Raw genomic sequence first — 23,857 nt, 5'->3', positions numbered from 1 at the left:
TTTTATTGTGCCTCATTTAGAAGACAGAATTGTTTTGTTTTTTTTTTTTTTCAGGTATAGCTATTTCTGTCACGCTCTTTTGAGATATAACTATTTCAGTATCATACTAGTTTTAGTTGTTAGCCACAAGAGGTGACTTTTTTTTCACAAAACCTTGTTGTAAATAGAGGTTCCTTTTGTCACGTGTTGAAAAACCAGATGGATGTAAGTAAAAATTCATTACAAGAGATTTTTCAGGGAGAAATGATGATAAATGTAGCTCGATGATGATGGGTTCCTATGCATTTCTATAAGATTTATGTGTATGGCTGACAAATATGTGCACTTTCCCCATACAGGACTGACAGTGGCCAGCTACAATAAATCAGTGACTCGTAAAATTATTTTTTAAATTAACAAACATCAACATTTGATAAACAACAATTCATGACACAATTTGAACAGGATCAAACAATGATTTGTCTTTCTCTATTTACTACCATACATCATTTTTCCAGCACAAGGTCCCATGGGGTTCACTGGAAGGGGTGTGACTTTGTGGCTTATGTTTGGAGGAGACTGGCCAGTCAGCTTCTTTAGATGTAGTTTCCAGTGTAACACTCAGAGTTGCGGGGTTACAGTACTGTACTTAAGAAGCATTTCCTTCCTTTACATTAGTACGGCTGCTTTTGTATCTGTTTGACTCCACTGGGGGTTGGAGATGAAGGAATAAGTCTGAAATGTTCATACATGCCATGACAGTAGACTTAATTTGAGAAACATTCATTTAATGGTACACACAAGTGTCACTATAGTTAGATCTACTGTGCTGAAAACAGAACAGAACAGAAAGTCAGAGCTGTTTTGGCTGCAAAAGGGGACCTTGCACAATATCAAAAAGGCGGTTTTAATTGTGGGGCTGGTTGGTGCATTATTTTACAATGTCAACCTTTCTGAACTCATTTCTTTTCTCTGGAGTCTCTGGATTGTTGGTGAGATGGCATGGAATGACCCACTTACCAGTTAAAGATATAATGTACATTTTTTTGCCATGCCCACATATCAGTCCTGTCCAAAAACGGCACATAATAGACAATTATTTTATGCACTTTAATACTGTATCGACACACATGAGAAAAAGTTGATGAAAACCAGCCCACACAGCACCTCAAAGACAAAAGGTCATGAGTGTGCTGTAACATCCTAAAAGAAAAAAAAAGAAAAAGAAAAACCTTTATCAAAATATAAATATATACTATAAGTATCACATTGTGGTTTTATTCTTCAGCACAGTAGTGAAGTTGCTGTTCCAGAGCTGTGTTGATAATGGCCAGAGCATATTTCAGAATATTGTGATGTCACAGTATATTCAAACTCTGACCTGTTGTTTATTAAATGTCTTAACTTCATAATTTTGGCCTATGAGGCATTAGTATGTCAAATAATATTGTACTTTTAGTAAAAATTCTTGACTTAAGGCCCAAAATGTGCTTTTCCCAAATTTGAGAAAATTCCCTCAAGGTGTTCTTCAGATATCACGTTCACAAGAATGGGACGCCCCCTGCCCCCAGACTGTGCTCTGATCTGTAGCTGTGTACTGATGGGAGGAGAGCGATAAGAGAGATTAGAGAATACTTTTGGGATTAAAAGAAGATTTATATTCACTGCAACAGCGAGATCTGTTGTTGATATTGTCACGTTACTGGAATGCTGACTGGAGCTGGATGGGAAATGCACTTTATTTCATGGAGACATTACATTCAGGAGAATGGGAACAAAGAGGGAGAACTGCAGTCTCAAGTTAGTGCTGAATACTGAGAGATGATCTGAATTCACACACAGACACGTGTACTCTCCTGTTATGCCATTCTTGGTTAAAATGCTCATGGCTAATGTAGTAAGGTAACCTGGCTGTTTGCTGGGGACAAACACTTCAAGAGTAAGGTGAATAAACACAAATGATACTGCGGTCAAACTCATTTAGTAGGTGACCAACGGTGAACATTAAAATCTATCTGACGTGACTCAGGCACAAATGTCCACAGACAAGATAACATTTTAAGTTTTATTCACCTTAAATTTAGTCTTGTTCACTGACTTCCTTGTCTTGGAAGTTGCAACATTAGCCTAATGAAACACACTGTTACTTTGAGTAAACTGCATCTGAAGTACTGTCACAAATGTACTGTTATTACAGTACTGTGATTACATTCAGTGTTTCTAGTGTTCACCTCAGTCACAATCCGAAAACATTTTCTACTTCTCATTATAGCACTTAAGATCTAATTAAACCAGATAATCTATAGTTAAGATGGTACTTTTGGGTGCTCAGAATTTTTAAACAAGACAATGCTTATCTAGCCTCTCAGTTAAGGTTTAATTAGAACTCAGGACGAACACAACAGTGAAAGCAATGGATTGAAATTGAATACTGGCAACAGCCTTTAGGATCGTGTTAACATTGTATAGCCACAGCTGTACAGTATTGTGGAGTGTTGGGACTAATCACCAGGCAGCAAAGCCAAAGCTCAGTGTAATATTTCATTTTCTACATTTTATGTTTTCACAATTCTTTTTAATTCATGTTCATGTAGTTTATTATACAGCCTCTTAATTTTTCTCTCAATGTGCATCAGATCAATGCATTTAACTTTAAAATGTGCAAAACTGTCTTCAGGGGAAACAGGCCCCCGGATGCTCCCCAAGAACACGTCAGTAAGTTATAGACACTATGGCCTTTTCTAACACACACACAAACTGTCAGTCTATGATTGAAGTGTCTTGTATTTTTTCTTTCCTCTCTCTGCCTCCATTCCATTTTAACACTTGCAACTGGGAATTAAATGCTGCCAAACCCTCTAATATCTGCTGCCCATCAAAACCACAGTACTCCAACGGCAGAGACAGCAGAAGAAACAGAGAGAGGAAGGGAGAGATAGATACAGCCAGCAAAATAACTGGTCTTGTGCAGGAGGCACCACTTTTTTTATCAACCACTTTCCATTTTAACACAAGTGCTTGCTTCATAGGTGGCTATTTATCATTGAAAAGCTCTCCACAGCAGCATTACATTACTATCAACAATTTGGTTTATCTCTCAGATTCACCCTACTTACACATTTCTGCCTATTTGCATTTTAAGACATGCCCAACCTCTTCTCCACACCTCAGATGGAGGTCACCAGGGTGCAGGGATACATATTTGACTGAGAGAAAGAGTTTGAAACAAAGTTGGATCCTAGGACCCTGTAGAGGCTTTTGTCCAGTCAGCTGTGCTGCCAAGTCCCAGGGAAGAGGTAGGGGGAGAAACAGGGTGCTGGCAAACTCCTAAATGCACTTGGGTGTCTGGAAGCAGAAGGCCCTGGGATAGTTGACTGTTTTTAGGGATGGCAATGCTGGTTTGTCCAGTGGATAGTTTGTCCACACTGAAATATCTCAACAGGATGGATTGGCATGACATTGGCTTCTTAATGGCTCACTTTTCACTTGCACTACAGATGCACCAAAAGTGCATTTCTAAGTTGAAGTCATTTTCTTGCATCTCTGTTTGTAATTACAGTGACTCACTAAGTCATGAAACAAAGGAAATCCTGAGTGACTACAACAGTCGTTAATCATGGATTACTCTAATTTAGCCAAATTTTTCTAGATATATTTTGAGTAATATGCAAACAGACTCTATTTCATATGAGGCCCTTTCAAGCTCTTTTGATGTTAACATTTGTAAATATATCACTTTGTCACTTACTCCACTGGATACTGCATGTACATACTGTAATTTGTTATCAGGCCCATCTTGAAAAAGAGATCTTGATCTCAAAGAGAAATCCTGACTGAATTAAGTAAAATCAAAGTCCTTGAAAAATAAATTTGAAAATCTACTCAACTAAATAAAGCCAATCAGTCACAATGAGACAAATATTGGAAACAAACATGAATCAGACAAACAAGTCTGATCCATGCAGGCCCCACCTTGCAGCCCACAAAACACAAAGGATCTGTAACACAAACGCTCTCTCTGGTGACAGACACCACAAGGCACCCTCTTAGTCCCATGTTGAAGCCTTGATGGGTCAATACCAAGCCTGACCCTCACTGGGGCTTCCATGGATCTGACGTGAAAAAATTTATCACAAAAAGCAATGGAAGAAGTGGGCTATATTTAATTGTATTTATGTCTCATTATCCCCCTACTTTTTTAAGCAGTTATTTTATCATGAGTTTTGCAAATAGTTTAATATTTTGCAATTTCTTTATGTAAATACACAGTAATATCAAATATATTTATGTTTTGTCAATATATGTCATCCCAAAAAAGGCTGCAGGAAACTGAGAGAATAGAAGCAGATAATAAACAGAGAAGGGAGCTAATAATTGACAGCAGGACTGTGTTGACTGATTGTATGTGCTCCGTTTAAGAAGAGCAAGATTATTCATTAAGTCAATAAGTGGCCATTGCAGCACACTTGGTGCTGTCATAACAAGCTAGTGTTAGCATAATGGCTGGTTCAAAGCATTGATGGATGAGTTGAGGAAAGAAGGATGTGGAGGGAAGAGAAATGAAGTCAGTCAGTGTGTCATAAAGGAAAAATAAATCAATGTGAAGAGGAGAGAATAATGCAGCCTAATTGATGATGGAGTGTCCACTCGAAAGAAAGAACACCAAAATCATTAGAGTCAATGTTTATTAACTGTTTTTAATAATCTCGATTGACTACGCGTATATATAGTATGTGTTGCTGTGATGTTAAGTCACACAGACATACATTACACATCTGACTGACAGTAGAGGACTGATACGAAGGCATGCATGAACAGAATATTGAGGCAAAGAAAGGAGAGGACAAAATTAACAGAACATGACTAAAGTAAAGTGAACTTATCCTTATCCTTATCCAGATACGGAGGTTCTACAGTTGAGAAAATGTAGTGCCAAAGAAAGGGCGGTCTGACGGCGACGTAAAGCGGTGTGAATTTTCTCTATACAACATGCACTTGAACTGTTATAGATTTTTTAAGGTGAGCCTTGTTTTAGGTGGTTTATTTCTCTGGGCTGGAGCGGCTCTCTACTTCTCCAAACTGAGGCTGCGCTGATCGCTGATTATGGTAGGGAACAGGTCGACTATAGATATGTACTTTATATGACCCCACTTCAAAAAAACACAAACCATCCCTTTAAACATCCTTTTCTTTTTCATTTTAATTAAGTTACAAAATGATCAGTCTTGAAGAAGAAAATGAAAACGCAATTTGGGTGATTTATTACTCATTTTATTCATGAGTCAAAAAATGCTGCTATATTCTGAAAATGAAAAAGCATTTCTGTTGATCAATTTTAATTTGAAGTATGGTACAGTTTCGCTTCCATAATATACACACACACACACACACACACACACACACACACCTATATATAGTACATGTTTTTAAATAAAAGACTGTTTAACCTTCTTGCAGTCTATTTAAAATTGTACGAAAGTTAATAAATTAATTATTAATCACAGTTACAAACAGTTTAATACCTTTTTTTTGAGACTGAGTTATTGAATGGGCTATCTTTTCCCTTCTTCAAGGGTGGTGCCCCGAGGTGATCTAATGTAAATTGGATCCAATTATTAATTAATATCCCTGATAATCATTAATTATTATTGATAGCCAAATTTAACCCACAACTCTCTTTTAGTGCTCCATGAGTACTACATAATTGTGCCTTGTGTGATGCAGTGCACAAGAAGTGTATTTAAACCTTTGACCACAACTGTAGTTAAAGTAGTACTCCTCATAGCTTTAAAACAAGACAATGACTATCTTGTCTCTCTATCAAGATTCAGTATACTTCATAGTCTATTGAATTGTCTGGACTGGATTGATCAAATATGTATTATCTATATTCATGTATATGTTATTTATGATGTAGCCTCATCATTTTTTTTCTCAAAGTGCTCAATATTCATGCATGTGCTTGCGTCAATCACACTGAATTAAAAGAGCGAAGATAACTAAGTAACTAAGAACATGAAGAGTGATGAAAGTAGTAACACAAATACACAACATATACTGTATAGTATGTTGATACCATAGTTGCTGGCATATTAGTGTGGCTGGTTCCCTGGTTCATTCAACTCTATACTGTCAAAATGTTAGCATTTATAAGTGTAACATCTAGAATACATTGCAATAAGCCTAATATGCTATAGCCTGTCATATTGCATCACTGTGCATCTAATCTGGTAACACATGTTGTCCTGTGTTGATACATTAATTTCCTTATTGTCCTTCTTCCACTGCAGTGTGTGATCTGGAAGCGCAGCACTTCTCCTTATCATAATCTTAAAATCTACGACTTAGTAAAGCCAAACAATAGACATTTATCTTGGTTGTCGCCTGCTCTGCTTAAGATACCAGAATCATGAGACCATGGGATCTTGTTCTCTTCTCGAGAATAAACGTAAAGATTTCCCATTCCTTTTGAATGTGTGTGTGTGTGTGTGTGTGTGTGTGTGTGTGTGTGTGTGTGTGTGTGTGCAGCTCCCGTGATGAACTGTTAGGGCCAATTAAATGCAGAGGAGGAGAAGCGAATGGATTCAGATTCCTGATGATGTCTTTATGGAGCTCTGCTATTCCACACGGCTTAATTAATCCTGGCAAAGTTGTGTGTGTGTGAGAGAGAGTATGAGAGTTGCTATTTGCTTTCCTTTACCCATGTGTATGTTACAAAGTTAAAAATATGTATGTGAGTGCTTGTGTGATAAATGCAAAGGGAGGCCAAAGGCCATTGATCTGATGGGGGCCTTCCTCTCACAGCCAGCTCATCCTCACCAGAGCTGCCAACCAATTTACTAGATTATTTTACAGCAAAAGAAACATAAGTAGGAGAAGTGAAGATATGGAATGGAGCACAGGGATGGGGAAGAAAAGGAAGAAGAAAGTAGGCCTGGGCGATGAAAGGATAGCAATGTTACAGAAACAGACACTTCATTGTTAGTAACATGAAAACTGTTCAAGAGTTTCACGTATATGCACTGCATGAAAACCAAGATGAAAGCACATAAAGAACAGGCTCATAAACAGCCTGTCATATCCCTTGATAATGGGGCGTCTCTCGACTGCCATGCAAACAGTAAATCGTTTAACAGTTGTGTAGTATGGCTGCACCATCACCATGTGACTGACAACAACAGAAGACAGTTATCATGGATCCCACCTCTGTCCCTGTCCTCTGCTGCTCCTCTTGGGCACACTCGTCCTTTCTCTCCACTGCGGGAGTGTCTCTGGGTTCGTTAGGTGGAGCAGATAAGGCAGGCAAACAGGACGCTGTTCCGCCACCTGGCCTGATGTCTCTCCAACAAGCCCAGAGACAAATTAGACTAATAAGCCTCTGAATCAACAGCTTCATGTTTTTCAGACATACCAGACAGTGTCATCAGGTTGTTGTGCAGGAGGCACTAACAAATACTGCCATAAAAACCATTCTAGTGCTGAAATAATTTGTCAATTAATATTCCTACCTGGCTTTAGAGCCAAGAATTCATACACAAAGCATCCTGTGTCATCTTAGAAACAACACAAGTTAGGCTTATTCTGGTGAAAACAAGTAAGTGACAACAAATCAAGCATCATTTTAAGCTGCTTGTCCAAATGTATACATATATGTATTAACAAATCTGCTGGCTATGAACATCACAGCCGCAACACGTAATGCGGCTTTAGTCACATTTTCCCTATATGTGTAGCAACAACAGGACAGAATGTAATGAAGCAATTCATTTGTCCAACCAAGATGTCTTCTGCAGACCAAGCGCCATCAAGTTGTTGTCACTTCCTTAGAGCAGCATCACCTGGGATTCTGCATGTCAGTCAATGACAGGGATGTATTATTTGTTATATCGTGACACAAAAACTGGACGCAGAATTCTGAGAAAATGTTATAACAGCTCACACCAGCCATATTTATACTGGGCAATATGCCACCAGTTGCCTGTCCTTTTTGCAGCTAGGTCTGCGATTTAGACAGAAGGCAGCAAATTGGAGGTCTGTTTTGGTCACAGGAGTCAGTCCATCATTTCATCCGCGGACATCAAGATGAGCAACTGGAAAGCCGCTGAAATCCGGGAGATGCTAGATGCCTCGGTCTCTGTAGCTGTTTGGTTGTGTTAGCTTGTTGTAGTAAGCTACTAACAGTCGCTACTTTCAAATTAAAAGCCCCCTGCTAAGAACCCAGCTCTAAACTCCAATGGGGTGAAATGTAAAGCTCTTATTTTGAAGACAAATTCGTTGTCACTGTTCACAGCCCAACTTCAAGCTTCAGGTCACGTGTTTACGCCTACCTCAGAAGCGGCTTTTGGAAAAGGAGGAATATTGTGCAGAAAGACTGGGCGGCACGTTGCCGCCCTTACCTCGGAGCAAATGTGCTGCCTTTTCTATCTAAAAAGGGCTACGGATTGCACCAGGTATCAAAATGATTACATTAAAACTAGAATTACCTAAGGCACGTACAGAGACTTTAAATTTCACTTCTGTGGTAGCAAAGACCACACATCATTTCAGTAACTTTTATACTGCAAACTGAGCCTATATACACATTTTATGGTTGACTTCAATAATGACAGTATATACTTTACGGTGACTGCAGCAATATGCACGTAGCTCTGTAACATTTCATTTGGCATGGTCTAATTGCTCCAAATATGACACTGCACTTTCTTGGGCCATCAGCAACAAACCAACCAAAGTATGACATAGATTGGATGAACAGAGATTTCTGAACCATTGAAAGAGGACAGAAAGAACAATGACGGACAGAGAATTCTTGCATTTTAGTTAGATGTCAAATAGTCTAACACATGTTAGTCCCATCTCGGCAAAAAACAAAACATGCTTTTCCAAGATCTATTCATAGCTCATCATGGTTTGGTCCTAGCCATGAAACAGAAGCTTGGTGATGAACATTTGTTGTGCAAGTTTTCGTTTACGAAATTTACACTGTTATGACAAACAACTTTTGCCAAGTTAAAAATGATCCTATAAAATTGACTTACATCATATGTGTAATTCATGGCACAATTAAAACTGGATTGAAAAAAGATCTGCTCATCTCCATTCACTGCCATGCATATTTTTTTTTTAAATAAGTTCTGGACGTGCCCTCTAACCAGCTTATTTCTAGACCCCATGATCCCTTGCGTAAATTATGAGCACAATTTCCGCCATGTCCTTGTCACTTGACTGTAACTGGGCACTCTGTGTTGCAGTAAATTCCACTGTAAAAACATTAAGAGCAATAAGACTTTCCAATCAATGTGGCACTATGTGTAGAATTTGAACTTTTCAAAAGTTTGAAACTCTTAATGGTATTACCAAAAAGGGCACTGTGGCCAACATTGTTCATTGCTCTGAGTTTGTTAACCTATCTAGTTCATCACCATGCCTGCACCTGTATGGTGAGATCAAACCTCTGGGAAACCATAAAACCTCATACTTAACAATATGCTACATATGAATGATAGAGATACTCTGGATACTGAAACAGCAGCTGCAACACTTTATTTAATACGCCTGCAGCCAACCAGGCGAGAAACGTGGGTATATGCAGGCTGAGGCAGCAGAAGACCACAGTCCTAAAGTGGACATCATGCATTTCCAACCAAGAAAGGTGGCAGTTATGGATGTGATAATCAATCAACCACAGATCATTATTTGCTGACGATTGAGATATGTCTTCCATGAATGGCTGATCATTATTCATGCTTTCCTGTCATTTAAAAATGACTGAATATGGCCAGCTCATTATTCTATAATAGTGAATAGATTGTTTGCATTATTGTGGTTTATCAAGTGATTCATTTTGGGGCATAACAGTTAGATAACAGAAACACCATAAAATGCTCATTACTGCACAGTGTGATGGGTGAGTCAACCACAGTGCCACAATATAAAGAAATGGCTGCAAACAGTTTCAACAATTAAAAACGAAATTACATTACTTTACTATAGGGCTGTAATCTCCTAGTCGACCGGTGGATTTATTGGTCGATACGTTCTGGCTCGGCCAAAATTCTGATTGGTCGATTTTTGGCATATTAATTACATGCTGCTATGGCAGTGCATAACCACGCAGCAGGTCCTCTCCATCCCAATGCAGTGTGTCCTGCTTATGGCATATTTGACTTCATCAGGAGGAAAGTACCAAGTGCTAATGGAGGTGTTTTCAGAGCACCCCTGTTTCACAGGTTAGTGTGTCTTCAGAACTATTTCACTATTTTGGATTAGCCCAACCCACTACAGACAAACAGATTGAAGAACATACTAGAAGGCCTAGGTCTGGTGGTTTGTTAGATATTTATCTATTTTCAAGCGTTCCATTTACAGTGATTCCTATTCTACCATGTCAAAGACATCAGCAGTGTGGCGGCATTTTATAAAAATAGAAAATGGGAAAAAAAAGTCACATGCAAAGTTTGCAAACAACAGTTTGTATATCACAGCTTGACTACAAACGTGACATATCACCTAAAAACGGTAAGCTGACTTGTCTGCCTTAGGTTGCTCCATCCGTTATAAGCATATGAACATATCAATATCTATGATATTGCACGATTCCTTTGTGTATGTACTAGTGGATAATGTAAGCCAGCCACCTGATAGCACATATCATGTGAATAAGACAACCATAATTATCTGTAGACCTGTTTCTCCTCTTTTGGCAGAGTTAGCTCTTAATGCTTATTTATTATATTAATTCCCATTAACCTGCCAATGGAAGTTAGCATTGTGTCTGTGATTAAACTATCTTTACAAATGTCCCAAGTTGCTCCCTTGAGTATGACACTGAATTAAATTTGTATTATAATTGATTTTCAATGAAAAAAAATGTAGTTGAACTATAAAAGTTTATTCATTTCTCAATTTCCTCTTCAGTAGAAAATATACTGTATACATGATTTAAATCCAATGATAATCAGTGATGGAATGTAATGTATGTAATTGCTACTGTGCTTAAGGGTTAGTTTTTAATACTCCTATCAACATGGGTGTGTATATGTTCACTTTTTGCAAATGAATGTTTACAATTTTTGCAACAATGCAAAACAAAGACAAATACTGTCCAGAATATTATACAGAATAACCTCAAAGGTACTGCATGCTGAAAAAGTACGCTGAAAGCATAACATGACAAACTCAAGCCCAACAAGTAACAACAGATGGGCATACTGACCTGAATGTAGCAGTCCTTTGTAATACTATCATAATGAAAAAACTGCTGCAGATGTTTTACCAGTCTGTGGTGGCCAGCGTCCTCTTCTACGCTGTGGTTTGCTGGGGAGGAAGCAGCAAGAAGAGGGACGCTGCCCGACTGGACAGACTGGTGAGGAGAGCTGGCTCAGTGGTGGGCACAGAGCTGGACTCTCTGGTGACTGTGGCAGAGAGAAGGACCCTGGACAAACTGCTGTCCATACTGGACAACACCCACCACCCTCTGCACAACACCTTCAGCAGGCAGAGGAGCGTGTTCAGAGGCAGACTACTGTCTCAATCCTGCTCCACCAACAGACACAATAACTCTTTCGTCCCCCTGGCCATCAGACTGTACAACAGCTCGCAGTGATGTCAGGAAGCACAATAGACAATGGACAAATGCACTCAAAAGCACTCATCTTTTATAGCCCAATTTAATTTAATTGTACACCGTCCCCTGTCCCCTTAATACTCTTTACCTCTATGTCACTTTATATTTTTAATATCACTTTATATTTTTATACAGTTGTACAAAACATTTTTATAACATTTTTTATTCCATATTTTTATTTCTACTGTTTCCTTGATATTGTATGTATGTTCAATGTATGTTCAATGTTTGTTATTGCTACTGGATGCTTGAATTTCCTCCGGGATCAATAAAGTATCTATCTATCTATCTATCTATCTATCTATCTATCTATCTATCTATCTATCTATGTAACGTCCAACTTCACACTTGTAAAGACTAACTATACAATGTAAATTGACCCGCAAGCTGCAGCCACCCATTTAGCTATCGCTGTTAAAAGTTTGTCTCATGTAGAGATGTTCAGACATCTTCTGTTTCAAACTATACAGTGTGGTCTGCGAGGGGGGAGGAGGGTTCTCTGCATCAGCTGTGTACTCGGCCAGAAAGTGGTATTTGTGACTGGACGTACTCCAGTGGTAACTCAGTTCACATCAACAGAAAATGCAAAGAACCCTTTGTTTTTGTCAAGAGATCCATCTAACAGGGCTTTGAGGCTGAACTTCCCATTCAAAAGATCCTTTTCTTTATCCACTTCTAATCAAGGTGTTTTTTTTTTCTACTAGTCATGCATGTTACTGCTGCATTGCTTCCTGATTTCCCAAATTATGGAGCAGGCCAAAGGAGCATCCAAAAAATGCATTTTGGATTGTGCAAACAGAATTTTTTATGAATCCATAGAGCTGGTTAACAGGATATACATTTCTCACATTTTTTGTGTGTGCCAACCAGTTTGTCTTACTTATGGCCTGATAATAGCTTTTTATGTAACAGTTAGTCAGTGACAAACATCAGTGATAAAAACAAACACACCAAAAAAACAAAAAACTGTATTACAAATCCAGAGGGTAATCAGTTAAATCAGAAGTCAGCACAGTCAGGTGGAAGAAGGGGGTGGGTGTGAGACAGAGTTTGCAATATCAGCCCTCTAACTGTAAGACCTTATCACTTCAGGGCTCTGGTACAGCAGTTTCTGTTAGGCATTAATGCGTGAATATAATTAGACAGCAACTGAAAGGGAGGGACTGCATACTGCATCCAGCAGCATTAATCAGGCCTAGTCGAGCAGAAATGGCAGAGAATGACATGTTCACTTGTGGACTGTGTGAGGGTGATGTAAAAAGCAGACAGATTGCAAAAATGCAATATTATAAACTAAATCAAAAGTTTATAGAATGATTTCCAACCTCCAAGTGGTCACTGGTTTTGAGTTCACTTAAACAGACAGAAATTAGCTATCAAAATCATTTTTTTTTTATTTTTTATTTTTGGAGCAAACAGGTGCCAACATAATATCCTTTTGTAGGTAAATAAACTATTGTTTCTCCAGATATGACCATGATGAATAACCACACAAGATCATTGCACCCATAAATCTTGTACACACATCGGAGTACTCAAGCAACTCGATTGATTTATCACTCAGTTGAAGGGAGACGAGGGTCAGCAAATGATTAGACAATTGTTGCCCTTTTTATCTGCCGATATAATTGCAATAAATCAGACAATGACAACACTTAACCTTGAGCCTGACTGATGCATCGACTGGGCTGATAGTCTGTTAATACAGTTTTAGTGCTGGCCTTGGAAGTAAAAAATGTCTGGGAGAAACAGTGTTTCCAGTACATAATTTATCCACCATAGAACATTTATACTGTTAAATATCCACTCACGACAAATCTTGGTCACAATTCTTTAATAAAAATGTGAATAGAAATGATAGCAGCCAATATAGCCTTTCTTTACATACTGTAAATGCTAGGCTCCATCACTTTCAAAACATATGCAGGTAAAGGCTAACTCCTGGCATCATACCTTTGCCTTACCACATGCAGCTACTTGTCTAAAGCCTCATTCAGAACAAATCGGGTTTTACAGCAAAAATGCCAGTCCTCTCTTTCATTTGAATGAGGGTAGTGTGTTCATGCTATGGACCACATAATAAATGCATAATAAACCTTTTAACCATGTCTTCTCCTCACCCATGGCAAAAGCACTACAATTCAGGAAAAATGAAACAATGTAGGCAATTTATTAATATCAGGATAAGCTGGCTGTACTGCATATCATCAACCTAGTGCTATATGAATAAAACATCAAGATGTATATATGCAGCCCTGGCCTGGCAAGCAATGTCTCCACTAGGGGTGGCTGTATTTAAAACCAACTGTGAATTCTCACCAACCTTTTTGAACCATTAAGCTTGCTGTAGCAGCTCAGTGTTGCAGTGCTACAGCAGCAGATTGATCTAAATATGTAAGTTAGCAGTTATAATTTTCTTTCCACAGCATAAACACCACTTTATATGCCAGATAATATGAGCACACATGACGTTATAGGCTAAGTACGCGATTTAACCGTCTGGGGTCGGTGGACATGCCGGCGCATCCAAATTACATGACCAGTTTAAGATGATGTAGCAGCAAGATGCAGCCTCATTGAGTCTCCACTAATGTTGAAAGTATAGACTTAAAACTCCAAGTAAATAGGCCAAGTAAAACTAAACTTATGATAAAATGTTTACGGCATGCTTTTTCCTGAATATTATCGTCATGTTTGGTGCATGTTTGGTGCAGAAAGAAATGGTGAAAATGGACTATTTTCAGGAAAGTGTCCACAAGCAGGAAGTGCTTGAAAGCAAAAACACGTGACACCCCCTTTCCTACTGGTGGAAATATGCACCACATCAACCAATCACAAAATTATATGGCAATGCTGGGGAAGAGGAGAAAGTTGTGGGAGGAACGGCAGTGAAAGCAAGACAGTGTTAGTGTTAGTCATAGCAGTAGCAAGTTTTGAGAGTTGAGAGATTTGTGACATTTACAGTTTATATCAGTCCCTCCAGAAAAAGGCGATCATGCAATTGCATAATCCAACACATAATCAGCCAAAGTCCGCATATTTATGCGGGGGCCGCATTTTTTTCAAATACACCGCACTTTCACCACATAAATTGCCGATTTCTGCGCAAAATATGCAGGGCTTGCATGATTTCATAATCCCCACATTTTCGTTGCAAAAAAGTCACATATATCTCAGCAGAAAGTTGAAAAGTTTTGCATTTACTTCACAGAAGAGCAGCCATTTTCTCCTGTTGCCATGGGAACGTTATGAACATCATCGAAAAGCTGCAAACCCCGTGATGAAGCCATGAAGAAGCCCGCAAATCTGTCTCATTTGCCAACAAAAAAATCACAAAACACAAATGAAAAATATGCAGTGTTATTTTACTGCTCCATCTTCAAGATTGCATTGTTCTAGCTGTGCACACAGCCACCTGCAGACACACAGCCACACACGCTGCCATACACTGCGACACACACGAACACTGCGACACACACACAGCCACACATACGTACTCACACAGCCGCACACACTCTCTCTGTCTCTCGGACATCAGGTAGACAGTGACTTTATGAACAATCATTTAAAAAGTGTGCGGAAACAAAATGCAACCAGTTCAACGAGATGCAAGACTAGCAAAACCAGCAATGAAAAAAACAGTTCCACTCATCGAGCCTGTGAGCCAAGTGTATCGCTCCCAGTTGCTAGCTTGAAAGTGGCGCACATAGCCTGCTTCTGCAGGTTGATTGAGCTTGAGCTGTTCGGGTGTTGGGCGACCTTGGGGGTTTTAACCTTGACCTCGGGGTTTTTAACCCTAACCCCTAACCCTAGAAAATTGGCTTGGGGCTTATAAGGTTAACAATGTCCATCTTTTCATTAAACAGTAGTCTTGAAAAGAGCACTGACAATAAATCTGTGATAATATCATCTCCACCTGGCTGCTGTATCAATATCATCTCCATCTGTCGCCATTTTCAATGTAGGCTATCAATCACAACTCGCTAGTTAAGCTAGGTCTCACATGACTGAGCAAGCAGGCCTTCTAGAATACCCTGGAGCAGTCGAAAATCTACTACAAATCCAAATATGATTGGTTGATCAAACTGTCAATCCAAATGTACACTCTCATTACGTTTAATGGTCAGGGCATTCCATAAAGGAAACAGAATACCCTGGATGGAGGATATTCTGCCCAGAGACACGATAAAAAAATATCTGAATGGTCGAATTTTTTTCCAACGGGAAACCACTCAAATGTGCAGTGTATGGACAGAAAACTACAGAAACATGTTGGCTTAATTTTATTTTATTAATAAAATTGATAAGATATGTTTCTTTTTCATGTGAGGATTTCACTGAGACTGAGATTGGTGCAGGCATTTACAATTCACTCTAAAGCCTGTGCCACTCTGATGTTGAAGACCCAGAAGTCACTCTCATCTGGAAGTTGTTGTGGTAATCCAGAATGAGGTTCTTCATCTTGCTGAGAACATGTTGTCTTCAGAGAGTCTCTTCAACCAGCTTGTGGGGTATGGACACATAAGCATTCATTGCTTCTCTCATAAGTCCCTGTCCCCATAAGTCCCTGTGCTCCCAGTAACCAGGTGTTCCAGAGATCTGACTTTCTGTAGCAGACGTGTCAATGTAATCTTTCTTTACAAGGAAACCTGACAGCTTCTGGGACAAGATGCTGAAAAAATATATTGCCTTCGATGCTGAGCAGTGACATGGTTCTAAATGGGCTGGTGTCTCTGAAGTTCTCCTCCTTGGGGATTCAAATGCCCTCAGCACATCTACACTGGTTGGTGACTCTTCCTCTCTGCCACATCACTCTCAGGATTTTTCAAAGTTGCTGGACTGAGTCTTGGACAGCGTTTGTACATGCTGTACGGTACCCCTCTTGGTCCAGGGGCAACGGCTGATCTTGCTGCCTCAATGACTTCCTGGACCTCTTTCAGGCTTGGATCCTTGATGTCCAACTCAGTTGTTTTTTTTGGCTAAGTACCTGCTCTCTTGCTGGGATTACTCAAGGTGTTGCAAAGGAAGGAGTTAATATCACTCGCCCTGACCTGCCACTCCTCTTATCACCAAGCAATTTCCTAAAGTCAAAGGGATTGGCATTGAAGGATTTTCGCTTCCTGACCATTTCCTTCCCTCAACTTCGGTGCCATTCTGTTCTATGTTGGACATGAGCATTTTCCTGAAGTTTTCTTGCAACTCTACTTGTGGCTGGCATCACTCTTCACTGACTACCTTGTACTATTTCTAGAGAGTTCCTCACTCTTGCCACAACTGTATTTTTTGTTGTAGGCTTTCTTGTGGTTCCCTGTTTCAATGTGGCCAAGTCTCTCAGATAAACAACATCAAACAACTCTGACAATGGAACTGTCAGAACTATCCTTAGCTGTCATTTGTACAATGTTGCATACATCACGGTCAAACTACTCTACATAGAGCCTAGGGAGCAGGTGCATGTGCCCAGGTTGCCGTTTTCCAAGCAGTCAACAAACTCTCCAGGAGACACCTCTCTGTTCTTGGTTGTCATCTGGTCTGTTCCCAGACCAGAAATGTAGGTTGCAAGAAACATTTCTAGGATGCACCTGCATGCATCATCAGTGATGTTGTATTGATTATCAAGAAGAAAAAAAAACTTTTTTGATTGGAGTTAACATCCACTCCACTCCATGGGGATATACTGTACTTTGCACTCCACTGCATTTATTGTTTTACAGCTATAGTTGCTAGTCTCCAACATAGGTCCTCACTGGCCTCACAATTCAATTTGACTAAAATTCACCTGTCAGTGATTCGAATGCAAAAGCTGGGCTTGCTGTAACAGTTGTCATGTATGGCTGCAGACATTAACTTCAGGTAAAATGGCTCATTGGATTAGTAATTGTTGTGAGGTAGACATCACACCTCCCAGTAAGTTCATAAAATCAGACATGTGCTCTACAAAGAAATTTTTTTTTCTTTTTTCTTTTTTACCTTTTTCTTTTCGTTTTATCACTTGAGGATGATCCCTGCCCAGGTTTCTGTTTCCCTCTGACATACCTCCTACATCAGTAACATTAGCATAATGTCCACCCACAATTCAAACCATTGGAGCAATGAGCAAACTTTTTTGTCTAGTTGAGGCTGGACAATCAACCATCAACATAAGCTGCAGACTCTCAATTATCCCTGTCTCTGCATCGGTGCAGAATCTTCCACATCCCCATCATGATGCATCTTATAATTGAGAAATTTCCACAACTCAACAACTATGATCAGTTAAATTTCTACAGTTAAAGTCTACTATTTCAAAATCTGTGCACAGTTCACATGGAAAAGGTACATTTTCACCATACTAAAACACAGAGTCTTCCTCATGAGTTTGTGCCTCTGCCAAATGTGCTGGAAAGCCAACAAGACTCACCTAGTATCTATTACCAGGATCTGTGTGTGGTCATGACTGGTTCTAATCCTTTAATGCAGCCGTGACGATAGGCTAGACAAGTGGCTCCTGCCAGCCAATCAGACATAAATAGAGTTGAGGCCTTAGAGCCTGCCCCTCTCAGGTAATCCAAAAAACAGACAGAAATAAACCATTTCCAATTTTCCATCTGTCTTTCCAACATTTCACAAATTGAAGATCAGAAAAGAAATTGCAATTTTCTATTTCTCATAGGGACATTTGAACTGATAACCATTACACAGACCAAGGGACATGCAATGCCAGAATCTTTTTTTGCTGTATTGGGCTTGGAATTAACTATGCACCATTGATAAAGTTAATTGCAGGAGGAAAAGACTCTATGGGCAAATCATATTTTTTTGCTGGCCAGAATAATACATTACATTTTTGTGTCACATATGCTTTCATTTGAGACCATTTCATTGAAGCAATAATGCATAATGTTGAAATCAAACTGAGTATTATATAAAGCAGTATTGTTTAAAAAAACAAAGGTGATTAGTGGTTAATCAATTCAAGCCTTGATAAAACTCAACAAGCCTTGATCGCAAAGCTGAATTTGCAAAAAACATTTGGTACAAACATTTACCCCAGTTTGGTGGGTAGCCCTCAGTGTCAAGTGGAAAATCCACCTACATTTGGTGCTTGCCTGGTGTTAATTTGAGACCCTGGTTAAGATCAGCAAGAATCCCATCAAAAGAGACAACCTTCTGTGTAAGACAGTGCGTGGAAGATGCTGAAAGTGAGACTATTCCAGCTACCAACATATGCTCATCCATCTGCCCTACTCAACCTTCAAGACACAATGCTTATGATTATTTAAGGGGATGCTGCAGTCAGCTACATTATGAAGCATCTGTAAAACAAAAGGGAAGTCCCACCACCAAAACAAAAGGATGTTCAATTAGCCTCAAACAAAGCTGTTTGTACGATTTGTTGTCATATCACTTGTAAAGGCCAAGAATCTCTACAAATGTCCCCATTTGAATGCAGGTTGAAAGCTTGCATTCACAGCCTCCTGGTAGCATCCCACTGTCTCATTGATCTCTTTCCCAAAACTCAAAGCTTGTTGCCTGTCTTCATAGCCTTGATACAAAGCATCAAATTAAGCTTCAGAAATGAATTAAAGCTCTGCCTACTTCCAGCTCAACACACTGGGGCTGTCAGTCCTGGAAGCTATCTATTTGACTACAAGCTTATTGAGACATATGGTATTCAACATCTACCTTGGTTTAACTTGCAAATTTGGTGCAAATTGGAATTGGTGCAAGAAAAGTTTTGGACAGGGCAAAATATGTATCCAAATATGCATCCGAAAATGTATCCAATGGATGCCTTAAATGAATTTTGTGTGTAAGTGAGTATCCTGTTTGAAAAATAGAAGTGTTGATGTTGGTCAAGGGGATTTTCTGAACTGTCCATCTTGTCATGCCAAAAGTCTCTGATACACCAGTTTATGCAATTCTTTTATTATGTAGTGAAATTCATGAAAAAAGTATATTGATTAACACTGCAATACAGTGAGTAGTTGTATCTATTTGTTGCTCTGGACCACACTGAATGCCAATGGTTGTGGTGACTCACTATACATCTCTGCATAAAGTACTGAATGTTTCTGAAAATGGTCAGCAGTAATGAAAAATGTGTTCATGAAATAATACAAGAGCCACATGTAATGACTGTATGTCCTGTTACAGATAGTTCCACTAAAGCAGAGGTTCAGAGCAGAGTTTGGAAAATGACTGCTGCTTTCATGCAATGGAATACATATCCTCTCAAGAAATATCCCATTTTAATGGACATTTTATTTTTCCAAGGTATTCCACTGAATGCCTCTCTGTAGAAAGGGCATTGCAAAATACCTTGTCTTACCAAGAAAAATAGCAAAGTATTATTATTACTTTCAATTTCAAGCTTTAGTCTATATTAAACAGAAACTGGAGGTGCAGTGGATAGGTGTGTGTGTGTGTGTGTGTGTGTGTGTGTGTGTGTGTGTGTGTGTGTGTGTGTGTGTGTGTGTGTGTGTGTGTGCGTGTGTGTGTGCGTGTGCGTGTGCGTGTGCGCGCATTTGTTTGTGTATGTGTTGACAGTCTTGAAAGATGAAGGACATTTAGTCTGGTGTGAATAAAGCTGTGAAGACTCAAAGAAGATCTCTCAGGGAAATTGTTTAACACCTGTCGAAGACCGGCTGCTGCCATATGTGTGTGTGTGTGTGTGTGGTAACTTTCACCGCTGCGCTTCTTCACATGCACTCATACATCTTTTTCACCATCACATCCTCACAAGCCCTCTTTAACACCGGCTTTTTGAGGCAGGAAGGCCATGTGGCAATGCTCCAACAACCGGGTCATTAGGGTGCTCCTCATGTTAGCTACATGAAGAAGATGACATTAGAGGATATAGTGCAGGGTGTTTGTTTGCAAGTTGTTAATGAGCTCAATAGAAAGATTATGCATGTGTCACTTTTATGAGTGGTGGCTTCAGATTTGACAGTGATGGATCATGAACATGTAATGGCAGCCCTTAATACAGAGTGGCAAAGCTCTCCATCATCTTGCCTGACAGACACAGGTGACTGGTCAATTTGATCTGCTTGTCACTAAATATTACATACATACAGACATATATATACACACACATACACACATGTACATACACACACACACACACACATACACACACACACACTATCTATCTATCTATCTATCTATCTATCTATCTATCCATCTATCTATATCTATATCTATATATATCTATATATCTATATATATATATATATATATATATATATATATATATATATAGATATATAGATATATATATATATATATATCTATATATCTATATATATATATATATATATATATATATATATATATATATATAAATCTATCTATCTACATGCTAGATTTTGAAAATATCCAGCCAATTAATCCCAACCTCTCCACTCAGACCTCTCTCCATAGTGAAAGTTGCATTTCGAGCTCTATTTTGTTTGTACACAATCTGTATAAATGAGGCCCCTGGACCGGACTTGCAAGATTAATGAATTGTTAGTTTCAGTGAAGTATACCTCTAGGTCATTTATACCAATACCATCTCCAGTTGAAGGTGGTTTTAATGTGGCTTTAATGTTGTTTGTGTCGTTCACATTGTGGCTGTGTTAACTGCTGGAAAAAGTAGAGAGAGTATTGGTATGCATTTGTTAGCATTTGCATTTATTCACACAAGTATTTCATGAGGGCACAAATCACATACATGCTGCTGTTGTGTGTGCCCCTGCCCCCTCTCCATATCTACCCAGTCTCTTAAAAGTCATCAGCCACCACCACCACCGTCTGGACTACATGGGTGGATTTTATTTGCTATTGCTCAATGCAGATGTCTTTCTTCAAGGTCCCTATTGTTTTTCCAACGACGACTTTTTCGTCCCAAATGATCGCATTTTTCACTGCCTGAACATACCCCAAAACTCACTAATGAACTAATTGGAATGTATGTCACACCTGCTGAAAAATTTCATAATCTGTTGTCCTCAATTTCCACCACTAGGTGACGCTATAATCAAGGAACATGGGCTTTGGCTCATAACTCCCGTATACTTTGTTGCACATTCAAAAACCTTATATCCACGCATTCACTGAATTGTGCTGAATCTCATGATATAAGCCAAGCCCATTTCTGCCTACTGTTATTTTTTTTTCCACAAATCTGACAAATGTTGAAAACTTACTTTTTTGAATTCTGATATTCCAAACAATACTCAAGTTATTAAATAACAACTTCCTGTACATTTTGCTCAAAACACAAAGTGTTGCATATCTCCACATTGGTCTGTCCGGATGACATGAAACTCAGGTGACTACTTCCCCATGAGCCCCTGAGGCTCTGTGCAAAATTTTGCCGGATGGCCATGAGGTGGTGCTGTTTAAATTTAAGTATTTTACATCTCCACATCGGTTGGTCGGATTAAGACGAAACCTGGTAGAATAATTGACAATGCCCTCGTGATGATCGCTGATGAAAGGCATTACCAGAGGACTCTATAGTGCCCCCTGGAATATTAAAAATCCAAGCCCCGCCTCCTACATGCACATGCATGAACGAAATTCAGTATGCACATGTATCATCACCAGACGCACAAAAAACATCCACCGTACCAAACTGTCACTCCAACAGAAAGTCGACCATTTTCATTATCAGGGCCCGAGCAGGTCTCAACCTGCAAGGTGTTGCATATCTCCACATTGGTCTGACATGAAACTCAGCTGACTACTTCCCATGCGCCACTAAGGCTCTGTGAAAAAATTATAAACTTACGTTTTCGAACTCCTCCTAGGTCATTTGACCAATTTGCAACAAACTTTGCAAGTAGCATCTGTGAACAAATCTTGTCGAAAGCTTTCACTTACATCACTCCTGGTAGCACGGTCCATTTTGATGCCTCATCATAAAACCATCAACTCATTATTACTTCCACATACAATTTGCAATCTACTCCAAATTGCTCAAAAATGTAGAGGGTCTTGCCCTGAATACATCTACATGGCACACCCTGACAGCAGCATGGCCCGATGTGCGTGGCCCGTTCATCGCTGCTTGAAGCTTTAATTTTAGCATATTTTTTTTGGCTTTATTGACAGGACAGTTGAAGATATGACAGGAAACAGGTTGAGAGAGAGGGGGAGTGGCACAGGCCAGGACTCTAACCCGGGTCCACTGCAGCGAGGACAAGGCCTCTGTACAGGGGATGGCAGTAGAGTCAAAGTGCTGAAGATACATCATCACACATCATCTACTGTAATAAATATTTTCTTTTTCTTCATACTAATCCCTCCCTGAATGAAATGAAATTTTCAAATCTCACTAACATTTAAAAATATCGTACCAATATTCTAGAGGAATATTATAATAATTCATACTGGATACTTATCCAGGTTTTGGATACTATCTACAGCTACAGTGGATAGATGGGACAGGAGACACTTGAAACCCTGTGCATTGAGATATCTTTAATTATTTCATGAGTTCTTTTCTGATTTTGAGGAGTGAAAAATTGTCCCAGAGTGCACTGGCACTGTCAGCAGCTGCATATATATAGTGCCTGAATAATTCCAATTTGTTCAACAAAACTATTTGGAAAGATGTGCACACAGATAGAAAAATCACTGCCATACACTGCTCATACAAGTATGCAAACATAATATGGAAAGGGATATGGTTGAGACATGGTCTTCTTGTCTACCTCACACAAAGTCACACAGAGCAGGGATCAGTTCCAGAGCATGCCTCAGAGCAGCAGTTTGAGGCATTCACACAGAGGATTTGCAGCATCTCCTTCTGCCTGGAACAAAGAATTCATAGCAGCCTTCTGCTTCATACTACTACCTCCAGTATTTCATCTCCATATGAGAGAAGGCTGCTTAGACTAACATTCCTGTGCTCTAAAATACACATCGTATTTATCATATTTCTCACATTTAACATCATATCAGCCAATATACATATCTCAAATCCCATGCACCTGTTTGATTAGCTTTGGAGACAGATCCCCTTTGCCTTTTGAAATTATTTTGAGGTGGAAAACAGCTCAGATTTTTTCAAATATGTAGATTTTTTTTTTTCTTCTTTATTTAATCATAAATAAATAATTTACTGTTAATCAAGTCTCCATTCAAACTTCCATGACTAATACAAGATTAACTTTTTTCGTTCAATAAACCTTTAGAATGAAGTGATGAGGAAAAGTCATTCAAGTTCAAAGTTCAGCTATTGTCAACTTACAACACCAGGGTTGCAAACCAAAACTGGCC

At 39.2% G+C, this 23,857-nt stretch overlaps 1 protein-coding gene across 2 annotated transcripts in view; it reads right to left on the bottom strand.

The window, feature by feature from the left end:
- Nucleotides 1-23,857, bottom strand: part of rsu1 (Ras suppressor protein 1) — a 61,455-nt gene that overhangs the window by 3,007 nt on the left and 34,591 nt on the right. Inside the window, exon 8 of one of the 2 annotated variants that reach the window (XM_037079513.1) lies at nt 23,037-23,388. The exons of the other annotated variant lie outside the window; for it this stretch is intronic. Coding sequence (XP_036935408.1) covers nt 23,388 — 1 coding nt within the window. The 3' untranslated portion in view covers nt 23,037-23,387. Of the gene's footprint in view, nt 1-23,036; nt 23,389-23,857 lie in introns of those variants that run through there. 2 annotated transcript variants of the gene reach the window in all.

Source organism: Acanthopagrus latus, chromosome 19 (genome assembly GCF_904848185.1).
Source record: "Acanthopagrus latus isolate v.2019 chromosome 19, fAcaLat1.1, whole genome shotgun sequence".
Taxonomy (NCBI): domain Eukaryota; kingdom Metazoa; phylum Chordata; class Actinopteri; order Spariformes; family Sparidae; genus Acanthopagrus; species Acanthopagrus latus.
This window is presented reverse-complemented; position numbering and strand designations above follow the sequence as displayed.